A 17369-nucleotide genomic window follows, 5' to 3' on the forward strand; every position below is an offset into this window, starting at 1 on the left:
GGGGAAGCAGGCACACGTATGGTCCCCAAAAGACTATACTTTATTTACCATTTTTTCTTATTGTTACATTTTCCTACATTCTGGGTGTATTGCTTACCTTATTAATTTTTTGCAACCCTCTGTATTATCTTTCATTATTTGAAAGACAGCATATTTATATTGCTTATTGAATAGAAAATGTTTAAGTATCCTGTAGTGGAAATAAAAGTATTCCAAAGAATATGATATCAAATATGACAAAAAATAATGTCATTTAATATATACACATATTTTGGAGTTTTCTCTTGATGAAGAAAATAGTCTGAAACTACCAGAAGCCTTCTATAAGAATCCATTTATCAAATATTTATGGGATATTTTTTTGTGATTTTCAAACTTTTTCCTGAAATTATTTAAGCAAATTGGCACAATAAATAAAATATTTAATATTATAGTATAATAAAATAGAATGTGTCTCATATTTTATATGGCTGAGGTTTTTGGTTAAATCCTGTAGTGTGGTCTGAAAACTTCTTGTTTGCTACAAATGAATTCAGTGTTTGCAATTAAAAGTGCCTGAGCTAAATGATTCTTTTAGTATGATGAATGAGAGAGGGATGTGAATTTAATCTAATGTATGCAAATTATTTGCTTAATGTACTTTCATTCGTTTGCTACTTTACACAATGCAATAGAGTTTCATTTTCAAATTTAGCTAGTGTTTACATACAGAAATCCCGGTTTTGCAGTTTCAGTTAATCATTATATACAGAATATATAAGAATAATATATGTAGAGTATATGCAGGCACCTTAAGCCATCTTTTCAACAAGTTAATAACTTTCCAGTGAATGGCAAATCATTTCCCCCCCTTATACCCTAATGTATTCTTTTTAGTTCTTCGATAAGTACAAAGATTAAATTGTTTGATTGCAACCAGGAATAAAAAATAATTCAAACTGGGCAATCGTTATCTTATTTTAATAAGTATTTAATTATGAGAATTCAAAAAGACTGTGACAAAGAAAATTAACAATCAAAAATAGATTTAGATGATACATTTGGTTTAACTATGCTCTTATCAAAAGCAGAAACTTCTTTTTATGGAGTTCAAATGCTCTTTTTTTTAATAATAAAAATAAAACCCCCTCAGATTCTCTCTCTATAAAAAGCATATGGTTTCTAGGACTATTAGGAACAGGTTTTTAAAAAAAAAAAAATTTTAAGTTGGTTTTTTTCAGGCAAATAAAAAAATTGTTCCTCCTTCCAAAACCCCTAGTTTGAAGGAAATAACTTCTGCAAGTACAGCACTTACACAGTTTGTAGAAGAAGTAGTCATTCATAAGCATATAACTATATACACATCGTCAAAGCAAATTCCATTTACAGACTCAGAGCAGCTGGTGCTTTCGGCTATAGAAGATTTTGTACTGCAAACTGAGACACTTTAACCTCTTTGGAAATTTGAGATGTTCCCGTATCTCTTACTTTGAAGGTAAACTGTTTAAACAGAGTTTTATGGAACAAACATATTTTATCTTTTAAATAACAAATGATGTTTAATTAATTAATTCTCATGTATATGTACTTTAAGGTAATTTGCATTTTGTCAACTAACTCTTTAAAACCCTGGAAGTTTCCTTAAAACTTTTTAGTTGACTTCTTTCTTATGTGGGACATTTTTAAACGGAGATTATTTTTAAGTGTAATGTGTTTAACATAGAGATCTTTAACAAATAGTAGGATTCAGCACATTGTTAGTACACTAGATGGCCTCTGGTTATAAGTAAAAGTGAGGTATGTCTCGGTATAATGATACAAAAAGGTGTGGTGGCATGTCAGTAGAGATTCAACACTTTCTCCAATTGCCCAGGTTTGAATAGACTTTCCAGTTACTCCCATTATATTACATTATATTGTAATGGACCTTAGCATTTTACTTATTGCAATTTTTGTTCTCTTTGAAATACTGAAAGAGATGACAAAGATGCCACCATGTCTGTTTATCCATACTCTTCTTAAAGTCATATAAAATGTGGATTTTCACATCAAAACTATCAAGATGTGCCCCTGTGGTAACCAAGTAATCATGTGACCTTATTGTAATCCTTGTCCTAGCATAACTTGTCTACTTTTTTGTTTGTTTGTTTATTCTTCCCAGTTCAATTACATAAAAATTAGAGTATAATCACTTTGAGTCAAGGACCTTGGCTTTATTTGTTCTATGAAGTGTCTTGAATGCCTCTGGGTACCTTTAAATCATTAATAACAGCAAGGGTGAGCTTACTGGGACATGGAGTACTATAGCAATCATTTGGTATTTTATAAGAAAGCCTTTCAGGTTTTGAGGAGGGACTTTCATGCTAGGCTAAACTGAAAATAAGGAAAAATATTTCTGCATTCTCTGCTATTTGTATAGCTATAGGGGAAGAGAGATGAGAAATGGAACAGAAGAACATGGAAGTGGGGAGAGAGCAAACAAACAGAGCAAAAAATCAGAAATTAGATAGTTAAGGGAAAAATGCCTCATTTTTAACACTTATTAAATCCTCTACTTGAAAACCAGCTGCATAAAAGTATTTACCTCTAGTTTATAATGTTGATGGGAAGTACTGCACTTATTTTCAGCTTCTTTAGCTTGGAAAGGAATGGACAATATTCATAACCTAGCCACTTTTTTGCATCATTTTGTCACTATAAATGTCTGTAACTTTTAATTTATTTTCTGAAATTTATATATCATATTACCCAGTGCATAAGACATACTTGTGCATGAAATGCATCACTGAAAAAGGATGAAATTGTGATTGGATTTTTATTGTACAGTTATTTCAAATTTTCTTCAGTACTAAGCTTTGATATATGACACACCTTAATTTTACATTTCTCTCTTTCCTTACACTTCCTTTTGAGGGGAGAAATCACTTCAACAAGGACGTGCTAAAGCTGGAGAGGGTCCAGAGAAGGGCCACTCATAAGATCAGAGTCTTGCATGGCAAGCCATATGAGGAGAGGCTGAGGGATATCAGACTCTTCAGCCTAAGGAAAAGAAGGCTGAGAGGGGACCTGATTGTGACTTACTGCTATATCAGAGGCATACATCAGGGGCTCAGTGGACAACTGTTCACCAGGGAGCCCTGGGGGAAAACTCAAAACAACGGCCACAAACTCCTGGTAGATAGTTTCAGGCTGAACATTAGGAAAAACTTCACAACTGTGGTGTCCAGACTATGGAACAAGCTCCCCGCTCCCAGACTGTGGTGCAATCATCTACCTGAGAGGTCTTCAAGAGAAAACTCGATAGTCACCTGGCTAGGGTCATCAGATGTCTTTCCTGCTCATGCAGGGGCTTGGACCCAATGATCCTTCAGGGTCCCTTCCAGCCCTATGATTCTATGACATATTATACACTAGAAACTATGGTATAACTTTTAGTAAGTTACTTGAGCTCATTCTTGACTTTAAGGATCTGCTTAGGACAGTTTGTTCAGTTTAGCATATTAGCATGTGCGTGCGGTTTGTAGTGCCTCAAAACTGTTTGAAGCACCGGAAATCAGATGTGGCACACTGTTGGCTGTTTGCACTATTTCATACCAGGAACTCCTGGTATAAAAAAAAAACAAACCTGTCACAAAAAACTGGTGCAGCACGCACTCTAGTAGTGTGCCCTGGAGCAACTGGAGGCTGAGTCCTCCAGGGAGATGCTCTGGCTGCCAGCCAGAATGTCTTCATTGCTTTAGGTGCCCCCCAGCTCCTCCAGCATGCTAGGAGCTAGGAGGAGCAGGGAAAAAACAGTTTCCCCTGAAGGTGGGCATTTTGCTTCTATAGGAAACCCCATGTGCAGATGTGTGCAAATTTGTGCTGCTGTTATTTGTGCCACAGCAAACATGTCCCTGCATGTGGGGATGTGTCCTTTGTATCATTTAAAGTTAGTTATATTCTTAAGTACATTGTTGAATTGGGATCTAAATCTATAATAAACAACACAGAAGTTTTACTGCACCACACTAAAATTTTATGATAGCAAGGGCACAGAAAGGGAGATTATCTAATGTTAGAAAATGAATGTAGAATATAATTGTGCCACAATGTACAAAAAATCCTTCAATTCAGTATTTTTTTTAATTAAGGCATAAAATTGTTTGGAATTGCTCTTTGTTATATGGTGTGTTTGCTTGATCACTCTGCAACTGATTGAATGATTTTTCAGTGGGACTTTTGTTTAGAAATCTCTGTATGGTTTTCAAAAATCAAAGCGCTTAGATGCATGTATATAGCCTTGCATAGTAGAGATTAAAAGGCATAGTTAACTAACATTTCTTTATGGTACAAAATCTTTCCTTATAAAGGTTAAGAGTGAAATCCTGTCCTGATTGAAACCATTTAATTAGTTCAAAGAGTTAGTTAAAAGCTAAATACAGACAGTCAAAAAGCCCAAGGCCGAATTGATTCAGTTTTCATAGGTTAGTCTAAACTGCATAGATTGAATTGATAAGCAAGTGAACAGACATTCACTTTTGATTCCAGAAATGTAACCACATGCCTGCAGTGGTCCAGGTCAGAAGTTGGGGCCCACTAGAGTATGTCTCCCTGCTCAGCTGGGTGAGATGGCTTGTCCCAGTCACCCTGTGAGAGGGGGAGGGTTGTGGGGAAAGTGCCAAGCGTCTTGGGATGTTGGAGGACTGTGAATTAACTTGGATCTAGAGGGGATCTGGGGCAGAAATTCAGTAAAACAGTTTGACCTAAATCAGTGACATTTGATACTACATCCATCCAGGTTTATCTTAAACTTGTTTTGGCCATTTTGAAAGCAGTTTATGTGCACTGAACTTCTGTTCAATTACAGATTTGAACTGGTTTCTGATCACTTATGCCTGTTCATGTGTAATTTGAGATGTTGCCATATCTCTTACTTTGAAGGTAAACTGTTTAAACAGAATTTTATGAAAGAAAAATGTTTTATCTTTTAAATAACAGGTTTCTGATCACTTATGCCTGTTTATGTGTAATTTCTGTCCCTAACCAAAGAGTACACTGGGGCAAGAACTCTATTTTAGGATTTTTGCATGGACATGTCTTGTCTTGATACTTTCTGTGTAAATCAGTCATTTTTAATGTTAACTCTTAATAATCAATGTCACTTTCTGAACATTTTTTCTAATGTGAAGGTATGTTTTCATAACTTTTAAAAAATTTGTACTGACTTTTTAAAGCATGAAGAATTGCACCGTGTTAATAGCAAATGGGTACTTGATTGTATTCCAGACCTATGTTCAAAAGTGGTAAGTGGACTGTGAAACCTTTTGCATTGAATCATAAGTCACATATCTACCTCATGTCATAGGAATGGTAGAAGTTTTTTAGTTTCTGTTACTGAATGTTTAGAGCAGTCTTTTCCTAAGCATTTTACTTTGGAAGTATTAGGTTTCTGCAATTTGTTTGGCATAGAATAATTTAATCTAAACACACAAGAGAAATACATAGGCCTTTGTAAGTTTTCTTCGGCCAAATTCTGCTTTCACATGGCTCAGAGTAAATATAGAGTGCCCCCACTGAACCCAGCATGTGGCATTTTATCACATTTTGGAGATGTAAGAGGTGTGTGCATGTATTTATTGACCCTTACCCCAGTAGTCTTATAAAATGATTTTTTCCAAAATTAGCTCTTTCCTCCCTGTGTGTATTATCCTTCTAGTCCTGTGTAGTAGCATGGTTACACAAGTGCAAAAGATTTTGGTACAACGTGTAAAGCAGATGTTGCAATACCATACTGCCCATTAAGCTGTTTTAGTATCCTCATACACTATCACATATATTATTATACAGCTGCTGTGAACAGGAATTCATAAATATATGCAATTTTACAGGTCTATCACATGGAAGATTTTTTTTTTCAAGAAGAGTAAGGGGCTTAGGGGTTGAAGGTGTAAAGTATGCTGTTAGGCAATATCAAAAGAGACTTTTTTACCACCACAAAAGACTTGCTAATGATATGAATTTACCAGTGTGTTCTTTTTATGTAATCAACATGTTTTCTTGTCACAGTCAGAAAATCAACAGATCATCAGGCAATTGGTTTGAAATTCTGTAGCCTGTGGAAAGGTTACAGAAGGTGCTGCCTTCAAAGAAGATACTATTGCATTTTTTTTTTCTTCCTAAAAATTAGAAATAATTCCTAATTCTAAAATTAGGACTTTTAATTATTTTGATACTGATTTTATATTTCATTATCTGCAGTATAATTCCATTCTCAGATTCCTATGAAGATAGGTTCCATAAGACTGTTGGTAATCTGTATAACAGTATAAGATTTTCCCATGACATTGCTTTAAATAAAATATGCTAAATATGGTCATTCATATTTTTAAATAAGTTTGTGTCAGTTCCTTTTGTAAGAAATATGCTTAATTTGTTGCCTTGGCTTCATATATTTATTATTTCTATCATCCAGTCAGTTTACTAAAAGATTATTAGTTTATCATGAAATAAATAAAAAGTGGCATTCAAATATAGAAGTGATCCTGCAGTGAAATCCATTTCAGTGTATTTGTGCAAGGAATTGCATTGAATTCAATAGGGGCAGAGCTCTCCATGTGGATTTTATACAGGACGGAGACCTTGCTTTCCATCTATAAAAGTTTATTCATACAGTAAAATTCCTTTTTTGCAGACGTACAGAAACACTTATTCTCAATATTAAAAAAAATACAACCCCCAAACTACACATAGCATCTGATGAAGTAACATCTATGAAAGTTCTTGTCTCTCTGAACCAGTTAGTCTCTAAGGGCACTTTTACATGTGTTCTAGTGGTGGGGGGAGGAGGGTTGGTGCTCTAAGAGCCGCTCTAATTAAAGCACTGTAGCGTTTCCTGTATCGGTGTCCCTGTGCTTCAAAATGGCAATGGGGGTACTTGAACTAAAACTTGTTCAACAAGCCATTTGAAGCTCAGGGATTGCTGATGCATGAGAAGCAGGAGGCTGCTGGAGCGTGGTAATTACCATGTTCCAGAAGGTCAATTAATTGAGTCTGCTCCAATACGCTGTAATTACAGCACATCAGAGCAGCCTCCGCAGTTGTGTACAGGCACCTTAAGGTTCCACCTGCCTCACCTTCTCCCAGACCTAAACCTTGTAGCAGTTCCATCGCTTTGCTTGCTTTATCATTCTTGGACTGCATCAATTAGCAGCTTCCATCATGCCCTATAGAATCTCATTTTAATTCCGTCACTGGGAGAATCCAACTTGTGCTTCTGAAAGCTGCAAAACTTCCTAAGTAGCATATGGATTCAAACAGAAAGGCTATTAAAATGTGATATGGAACTTGCAACGTTTCAAAACCACAGTGTAAGGGCTGATTGTAACAACCATTTTGGATTTTCTCCCTATGAGAAGAAAATCCAAGTGGTGGTTTTGGAAGACTTAAAGTTTATTTTTATTTTAAATTTAGTATAATGGCAATAGCATTTGTTGAATGTGAAACTGCAACCACTTTAGAAGTAAATGTCTTTGCTTTACCACTCCATTTACCTCAGGAAGGAGAGACCATTACTGGACCACAGATTTGTTCTATTTATATTATCACTTAACTGTATTATTTCATATTCATTATGCAGCTTTTTGAAATCGTGTTTCTTCAAGTTGTAGTTTTAAATGGGGAGATTAAACAGTGCAGAATGCCTAAAAAAGTCTGTAAAGGATTGTTTAATTTGAATGAATTTGAAACAAGCAAAGCAGTTCGGTATATATTACTGTTATTTTGCAGGTGGACTGGCATTCTCTTCAATATGACTGCTTGTAATAGATTTTCATTTTTTCTATAAAATGAATAATTTACAATTGATGCAGTACATGTATAGTTTGACACACATGTCTAATCACTGTAATTGTATTTGTTTATTAAAGCATGTGAGAATAATCAGCATAAAACACTGCAAACTCAGTATTTTTAAATCCCAGAAGCAGCATGATGAATGTATTCAATTGAGCTTTATAACTAAATAGAATTCCAAATGTTATGAAAAGGTAAACACATTATAATGCAATATATATAGGCAATACCTGCAATTTCTTATACAGAGAAATAGAATCAATGCTATTAATAATCTCAGATCAAAGGAAATGTTTTGTTTGGCCCAAAACAAGTTCTCTCTCCCCTCCCCTTCCCTTTCCCCCTTTTTTTTGGTTTTCTAGAGGTTTGGGGAAAAAAATGGTTTCATGTCAATCTGGAATGACATTGCTTTTAGGGGGATTTCTTTTGAGCAGCTGGGTAACTGCAATTAGGGATTTTCATAACTCTTTGCTTCTGCTACTGTTAAATGAAAGATGGCAGGAAGGGGAGTTAAATCAGACTGAAGACAATGTATGTGGATCCTTTTCAGTGTAGTTTGTGATTAAAATGCATTATTCCTTGATATTAGTATAGTGTAGTGGTTCTTAACTCTTTTTAGACTCAAGGTACCTTAGATTTGAGACACACTTGGGAAAATGCCAGCTCTTAGCCTTCACTCATGTTTTGATTACAGAAAAATGATAAGAGCAATTCTTGTGTTGCAAAGCCCTCAGAAAGACCACACCACATCATAATGTTTTGATATTTTGTACAGGTTTCCTTCACTTTATCCTGTATATGCATTCCTGGAAAACAGTGCATAACTCCCCCACTTTCTGTTACATGTGTCAGGGTGTTTTTAAGCTGTTCTCAGAGGCATTGGGTGTTAGCAGCAGCCAGGCTGGGATTTTGACTTGGATTTGCCAATGCTTCTGCTGGGAAGTAAAGCTGTAGCTCCTTTCAGCTGGGTCTTGCCCCTCTGCTCAGGGTCAGACTAATCACTGTGTTTGAGATCAAGAAAGAATTCTACCCCATGCTCAGATTTGTATGGACTGTGGATTAATTAACTCTGCTGTAGGATAATACTGTCTGGGACAAGTACTGTCTTACAGTGGAGGAGTTGTGTGCTGCAATGTATGTGTAGATGATGACTGGGGCTAGCTGGGGCATGGGGGTGCTACAGTGCAGGGATTGCCTGCTGGCTTGCCCCACCTTGCAGCACTCTTCCGCCCCAGCCAGCCCCTCCACAGCACATTTGAGCTGGGTGCAGAGCAACACTGGGCTGGCAGGCTGACTCCCCGGCACCCCTGTCATTTGGGGCTGTTCCACTCCTGACTCAACATGCTGCGGTCCAGGATGCACATATAAACACTGCACCCCAGAAAAATAAACTCTGGCAGAAACTGTGCCGGAGTTTATTGCTACATGCTATTTGCACATGTAGATGCACCTAGTGTGTCCCAAAGCATCAATCGTCTTGATGGTCACAGCGTAGGGTCACGGAGTAAGCTCTCCTCTTCCCATAAAGATATCTGATCAGGTCACCAGTCAGAGTGATGGAGTGGAGTGGGAAGATTTCTATATTAGCTCCATGGATAGATAAATGATTTCATTCTCCACTGATTTCCATTTTGTATTTTCCCTGATATTTCATTGCTTTGCAGTGGGTGTGGAAATCTAAAACCTTAAAAAACTTAAATACACATTATAATAAAAAGAAATTGAAGCAGCAAGGGGTGAGGTTACTTAGACGGATCATGAAGCAGGATATGATATTCATATGTGCATGACTGTAACTGGCAGCTAAGACAAACACCAGTATGGAAAGCAGTGAAATTTTCTGGAACAAGGGGATACATTCCAATCTGGAGTTAGTAATATCAAAATTGTATGTTATTTACCATGTGAAACTCATAGGTTTCATATGACTTTTTTTTCTACTGCTTTCCTAAAACTCTGTCCTCATATAAGAATGATCAAGAAAGCTTGAAAGGAGACCGCAGAAAAAATAGTGCACATGTACAGTTCCTAGGTTGAGCTGTCCACTAGGAAATGCAAAGAAACTTGGCTGGGTGACATACACTTCCTGCAGCTTCTAAATCTGAATACTTTGAACTGCCATTGTACAACTCCACATCAGTAATAGCTGAAGACACTTGTAATTCATTTGTGTTGGAAATGACTCCTACCTATACCTTCATATTCCAGTGTGGGTGGTACTTTTTTAACTCAGGAAGGTCAACTGCCATAGAGTAGGTCACATGGCATCTTTGTGTTCAAAGCTATCAAGCAATCTGAGAAATAACTGTTTGGCAGTAATTGTTTATATGAGTCTAGCAGAAGAGAGCTCTAGGGATTGACACCTCTTCCCCTTTTCTAGGCTTAGGGTAAGGGAAGTTTGACCAGGACATCTTAATCAGCATGGTCTAAGGGAGAAAGATAAGAAGGCTAGGGACAGACATTACACATAAACTGGTTTAAGTGATCAGAAACTGGTTTAAACCTGTAACATCATATGTTCAGTGCATGTGAATCAGTTTGAAAATGGTGGAAACTGGTTTGAGATAGGTTGAATGTAGTATCAGATTTAACTGATTTGGGTCAAACCAATTTATGCAATGTCTGTCCCAGACCCCTTGCTGGTTTAAGTTGAACCAGACACCCCCAGTATCCCGGCATGCTCTCCAGAATGGGCAGAGATGGCTCTGCCTCCGTGCTTCCTGGCTGCAGCTCTGGTAGAGGCTTCAGGCTGCTCCTCCGCCTGCCCCCTCACTACTCCCTGCTAAGCAGGAATTCCCCCCTCTGCCTTGCTGAGAGGTATCTGTGTATTAGATGGCAGAACGAATGCTGGCTCCAGTCTTTGGTGTGACAAAGGCAGAATCAACATGTCCCTCTGTTGTTTTCTTAATGATGTAATAAACGCTGGATAAAGACTATTATCAATTCTCTGCTGGGCTAAACAAAGCATCATGCTGGGGCCTGGTCACGCCTCCCCTCAGCTCAGTACTATAGAAGGGGAGGGAGGGCTGCTGTAATGCCCCCCGGCTTCTAGCCTGAGCCACAATGTCTGTGCAGTTGCAAACTGATGTAGCCTAACCAGGTTAGATTAACCTGCAGAGATTGAATCATTTCAGGCTCAGGCTTTTTGAATGTCTGTCCATAGCTGAAGAGAGAGAGAGACCTTTACACTGATTCCCTCTGCATGGAAACAAGGTTGGCCTGTGGGTCTGTTCTTCCCTTTTCCCTGCCTGGCCAGGAGTGGGAGTGAATGACTGCAAAAGAAATGCTGGCAATGAAGAAAAAAGAATTGAGAAGTGAAAATTAGCTCTAATATCTGATCCATTTACTATTCATATCACCTATTCCAGACTATCACAGTTCCTGTGCTTACCCTGATGGTTGAGCAGGTGGGACGTTTCCAACATCTTTGTTCAGTTGGCTGTTAAAAATGCTGAAGTTTTAAACATGTTCCATGTCCACCCTCAGATTAGCATGACATGCTTCTGACACTCTGGGTTTCTGGTGGCCGGGATTACGAGACTCCCACCTTCCTTGCCAACTCTAGACCTCTCATGAGAACAAAAATTATTTTTATTTTGCAGTTTGTGGACTTGACTTTCAAGCAATTTTGAGGACATGCAAATCTGTTGCTTCCACAAGCCATGGTTGGCTTAGTAGTCCCTAATACACTTGGCTGAAATAATTTTCTGTAAGACATTCGCAGCAAATAATATTCACTTTTAGATTATATGATTCACTTATTTGTTTAAAGGTAATCCAGGAAATACCAACTGTTACTTCTTTGTTCCTACTATATCTGCTTTTTGGCAACATTTGTTTGGATGCATAGCAGATGTACTAAATATAACTTGAATGCAATTTAACATATCATACATGTACAAAATAAAAATACTATAATATTAATACAATTTGTTGTTTTAATGTGGACCTCTGAGGAGGAACAGAATGCTTTTACTGCTCTTGTCTGAGCTGCGTCTGTGCTTTAGCATAAATAGAAGCCAGGAGTTTATAGGGCTGGCTGTCTATAAAGTTCACCAGATCTCAACTTGTGAATCATAGCTTCTGAAAGAAAGGAGGTCTTACTAACTTTGTTTTGTGTGTCTGTTAACAGGAGGAATGCTTCTTGAATCTTGAGGCTCCTATTTCAAGAGTATGTGGCTATGACACTCCGTTTCCACACATCTTTGAACCTTTCTACATCCCAGACAAATGGAAATGCTATGATGCCCTTCGACAAATGATTAACTATTGATAAAACAGGTGAGAAATAAGAAAATATGCAAATAGTTTGGAAAAAGCGTAGGCTTGTAAGCTTAATCAGTAGGCTTCTAGCCAGCATAGGCAGAAGATTTGAAGGCAAAGGGCTAGTCATTTTTAAAAGCTGGAATTGGCTGTTGTTGCTTGAGTTCCTATGTGAGAGAGGCACTAGTGCTCCTGCGTAATTTTAAGTAACACCACTGAAGTCAAGTCTTAAAGTAAAGTACATGGTTGGGTAGCTTGCTCAAACAGTCAGAAACTTAAACGTCTTATATGCTGAACAGTAGGATTATTTCAGTACAGTTGCTGTGATAAAGAGCCTCTCTGCCTCTACTAAATAATTTATAAATACTTCACTCATGAAGATGCACCATATTTTAACTTTAACTTCCCTTTGTTCACCTGGGATTCAAATCTTGAGAGGTGCTGGTCAGTCTCAACTCATTTAAACTGTAAGTAGAGTAGAAGGAACTTGGCTGTTTGCAGGATATGACACCAAATATACAACAGTATATTGAAGATATGAGACTTCAGTCTTATTGCACAGTTGAAAGACATTGATAAGCTTGTCATTTAACATTTACTTTCAAAATAATAGGCAGATATTAAATTTGCATTATAATCTTTTCCAGGTACTTCGGCCCAACCACCTGCTGAGATTTCTGCTGTTTGGAAATTCTTATAAGCACACAGTTTTTTTAAGTGGCATGTATTTGTATTGTACTGTTCCAATAGCAAAGGCCTTGATGCTTGGAACAGCTGCTAATGCCCATTCTTCAACGGTGTCATAGTCTCATTTGCAGTTTTCTTTTGAATGTGTATGATGCCTTATGTGACCAATGTCTCTTTGTTCAACCCAGTCATTTGTAGAAATGGTTCTTTTCAGGACTCTGACTTTTCCTTCTGAATGTTAATCTCTCCCCTTCTTTCCTAGAGACCCTTGCTCCAGAAAATAATGCAGTAAATATAGTGATTTATGTTGACTTGAATGTGAATTTGATGCCTGCACCATGCAGGTATCAAATTTATGCCCAGTTAGTTACTGTGCAATAATGCACAAGTCAGTTCCTTACTATGCACTAACACTGTGTCTGTGGGCTGTTTGTGACTAAACTTAGGTATCAGTGATGCAGATGTGAAACTTACGCTCAGGTCAGCATAAGTCACCATATTTACTGTGCATTACAGGCATTCATGTGTAGATGTGTGCCTTTTCTGCACAGTAAATATGCACGGGTATTATTTCAGGTACCACTGAGTTGCAAGTGGGGTTTAGTAAATATGGAGTGTTTAAATGGAACTGTATTTTCTGGAGCAAGGGTTTCTAGGATAGAAGGGGAGAAATTAAAATTCAGAAGGAAAAGTCAGAGTCCTGAAAAGAATCATAGCTACAAATGACTGGATTGAAATTTAGTCCCAAGTCAATCTACACACAGCATTAATGTGCTTTAACACCTGCACGTGTAGATGCTGGCCTGTTCCAATTTACTGCGCAATAAATTTAAGCCAGCATAAATGCACGTATTGAAACTCTCAGTATGTCTCAATACTTAAACATGAGGAAATACTGTGTTCCTTGAGCTGTGTCATATTTGAAGGGGAAACACTACCTTTTTCATGACAATTGATATGAAACAGTCCCTTGCTCTTACCTGGATTGAACTAAACCTGTTAAATGAGCTCTTTGCTTTATTTGGCACCACTGTAATTTGATAAATCCACCTGGCTTCAAGCAAGCTTTCTCTCAGGCTGTCTGAATGTAGCAAGGAGATTGGCTATGAGACAGAGATTAACATTTACACATGCTGCTGTTCCACACTGGAAATCAATCTGGAGTTTTTGCAAAAGCCATACAGACAGAATCTGAGTTAGTTTTTGCATAGGTCTGTCTTCAGTTTTCAGGGAGAAAGCCATTGAGCAAGGGAGAGCCAGGAGGCACAGGATGGCTCTGCTTTCTAGCTGATCTTAGGAGCCTGCAGGTTGTGAAGTCCAAAATCCTAGACTTTCTGTTGGACATTTTGTTAGAAGAAATTTTGGAAGACCAGGTCACTTCTTCAGCTTGGTTGGACTACGTATGAAGGAACGAGAGAGGGAGATTTCAGGAGTAATTGCTGGAAATTCTCAGTGTACAGTTTCAAACCACTGGGCAACTATACGTGCCGTATGGAGAGAGGGAAGGGGTAGCACTTTAATTAAAGTGGCTTTTAGGAGCCGCTTTAATTAAATCGCTTGCAGCATCTCATGTATTCAGCATCCCACACTTCAAAATGACAGCAGGGGTGCTTTAAAGCTCATGGAACAAGCTTTTGTTAAAGCCCCCCCGCCACCATTTTGAAATGTAAGGACACTAAATACACGTGAAAGCAAGGCTGCTGGCGCATGCTAATTAGCACCAACGCTGCTGGAGTATGCTACTTAGCTCCAGCAGACTCAATTAATCAATTAATCAAATCGGCTTCAATGTGTGCTAATTAGCACAAGTCAGAGCTGGCATCTAGAGTGAGTGTGTGTGTGTGTGTGTGTGTGTGTGTGTGTGTGTGAAGGTGTCCACTATCTCTGACATTCTGTATTGTCATATATACCTAGATTTGGTTAATCTGTGCTAAATACTATAGCCATGTTAGATACCCTTGCTCACACACCTCAAAGAATTATTTGGGAATATTTTATTATTGTTTTTTGTGTTGCATTAAATAATTGCTTTGGTATCTTTAAAAAAAAATGTATATTACAATTCCAGTTTATGCAGTTTGCATTGAATTACTGTTACTGGTGCTTTTAAGTCCACTTGGCACTAGTATTTCCTTTTTAAGTAAATATTTTTAAAAATTACTCTAATCTACTTGTCAAAAAGCAGTAGTTATAATAGATCCCCATTCAGCTGCCTACTCTGCAGAGTTCAAACATGCCAACAATGTATTCATATCTATATTTCTATGAAAAAGAAAAGACCATTTTAGCATTTTCTGGCTTTTATATTCAGTATCACTCATTACTAAGGTACTTTTTTGGCCAAGAATTTAAAGGTTGCTATGTTCCAAACCCATTCATGTGCAGGAAGCTTGGAGAATTAGTATCTCAAATACCAGAGATGGCCTTACAAGTTGTGGGGCTTTAAGCAGAGCCATATGGCTGGAAAGGAGGAAAACCTAGCCTCAAGTTGTCTCCTCTTTTTCATCCTGTTGGGTAGACTCAAGGGTATTAAGGTATTCTCAGTGCCAGAGAAGAACTTAAGGCTGGCCTCTGAGCTGTGGGACTAGGGGTAGCTGGCAGGGTTTAAGTTAGTCACTTGCTTTGTTTGTGTTTCATGCCACCCCTGTTAGAACAAGATCTACCTGTACAGCCAGCACTTTTCTTGTTTTCTCCATTTAATAAAGAACTTTACTGGAAACTTGTTGCATCCTTTACTTTAAAGCAGACTATGAACTGTGGCAGACTCAACTGTAATATAGCCCTCTGTGGTGTATTTTCCTAGTAGGGAAAGGACTGGAAGGGACCTTCAGAGGTTATGTAGTACAACTCTTTGCCTGAGGCAGGATCATTCCTATCCAGACCATCCTATAAAAATCCATACTCTAAGCAGATGAACCATAGCAACCAATGTCCTGCTTCTATAAAAGGTTGTTAATATACGCTCAAGAAGCCCCAAGTAGAGAACCAGACCCCACATTACAGAAGAAGACAAAACCCCCACAATCCATGCCAATCTGAGGATGGGGTAAAATTCCTTCCTGATTCCAAATCTAGTGATCAGAATTACACTGAACAAAGGGGCAAGACCCCCTAATGAAGAACCTCCAGCTTGGTCCCAGCAGGAGCATTGGCACACGCTAGTCAAAATCCCTAGCCTTAGCTGCAGCCAGTACCCAATGCCTCTGAGGAAGGCTTAAGAACACCCTGACACATGTAGCAGAGCACGCAACCCACGAAGCCCAGAAGCATGGGATACTCATGGTAAAACATAGGCATACCCATGCCTCTCTCATCCCCAGCCAGTGGCTGTCCAGCATCTTCTTTAATGCGTTCAGTGATGGAGAGTCCACAACTTCCCTAGGCAGTCTATTCCACTGCCTCACTGTTCTAACTGTGAAGAAGTTTTTCCTGCTATCCAGTCTGAACGTACTTTGCTGCAACTTCAAGGTATTGGTCTGTGTCCTACTTTCTGCAGCAAGAAAGAAAAGGTGCTTTCCCTCTTCTTTACAGCAGCCCTTCAAGTATTTGAAGACTGCTTTGTTTCTGTAATTAGTTTTTTCTTAATAGGAATACAAATATAAGGAATGAAAAGTAAATCTCTTTCTAACCCTTCATGGGGTTCAGCATTTCTTGCTAAAATAGTACTTCTCTGTGTTTTGTAGAGAAATATCCAGAAAACTAGTGCTACCTCTGGGTCTGTGCAAGTATACCCAGCGTGCACTGAAGCTCTGAACAAACACCTGAATTTGCTTGCAGGATTGTGCTAAAGCCTTGTCAGGAGCCCTGTGCTGGAAATTGAATCACACATTTTTATAAGCTGTGCCTTTGTCTTACTGCACATCTTTTTGACTGGGTTGTGTATTCCCCAACAATATCACACATAGAGAGTTATCTTCCTTGAGGCTGGCAGTGCTCATGATTTTCCTGTTCATAGACAAAGCTGATTCTGTAATGTTGTATGACACGTAAGAGATAGTAGAAGTAACATCTTCACGTAACCGAGTTAAAACATCTAACAGCTTCTGGCTTTCTGGGGAGTTTGCATTATGCAAGATACTATTCAGCTTGCTAGCTCTATATAATGTTAGCTTCCTGGTATGCAGCTGTGCTCCAAATAACTCTTTCTACTAGGAAAGCAATCAAAATGGAAAGAGGCGGTGAAAGTAACATGCATATATATTTCCTATATAACTGGTATGGTTCCTCACTGTTCATAAAACATCCAACACATTATATAAAATACCCTGCTGTGACAAAAAAAAAAAATCAGAAGCAGTTGTACCATAAGAATGACAAATTGCCAAATGACTTCCCTCTGGCCCTATGAAACTCTGTGTTCTGCAATTCTGACTATATATTTCGGCCTGTTGCTAATTTTTGCATCCCCAATGGAGATGCACCTATATGAGTTAATATTTGTCTGTTGCAGTTTGTCTGTACATGGTATAATTCATAGTTTCACAGTTAGTAGGGTTGGAAGGGACCTGAGCAGATGATCAAGTCTGACCCCCTGCCATGGCAGGAAAGAGTACTGGGGTCAAACAACCCCAGCAAGGTGATTGTCAAGCCTTGTCTTAAAGACCCCCAGG

General features: G+C 38.2%; 1 protein-coding gene across 1 annotated transcript in view; it reads left to right on the forward strand.

Moving 5' to 3' along the window:
* BCKDHB (branched chain keto acid dehydrogenase E1 subunit beta) overlaps nucleotides 1-17369 on the forward strand; it is a 295895-nt gene that overhangs the window by 271984 nt on the left and 6542 nt on the right. The window contains 1 exon segment of the mRNA XM_019537671.1: nucleotides 11942-12090. Within this exon segment, the coding sequence (XP_019393216.1) occupies nucleotides 11942-12082 (141 nt within the window). The 3' untranslated portion in view covers nucleotides 12083-12090.

The sequence above is a fragment of the Crocodylus porosus genome, unplaced genomic scaffold, assembly GCF_001723895.1.
Source record: "Crocodylus porosus isolate Cpor-Errol unplaced genomic scaffold, CroPor_comp1, whole genome shotgun sequence".
Lineage (NCBI taxonomy): Eukaryota > Metazoa > Chordata > Crocodylia > Crocodylidae > Crocodylus > Crocodylus porosus.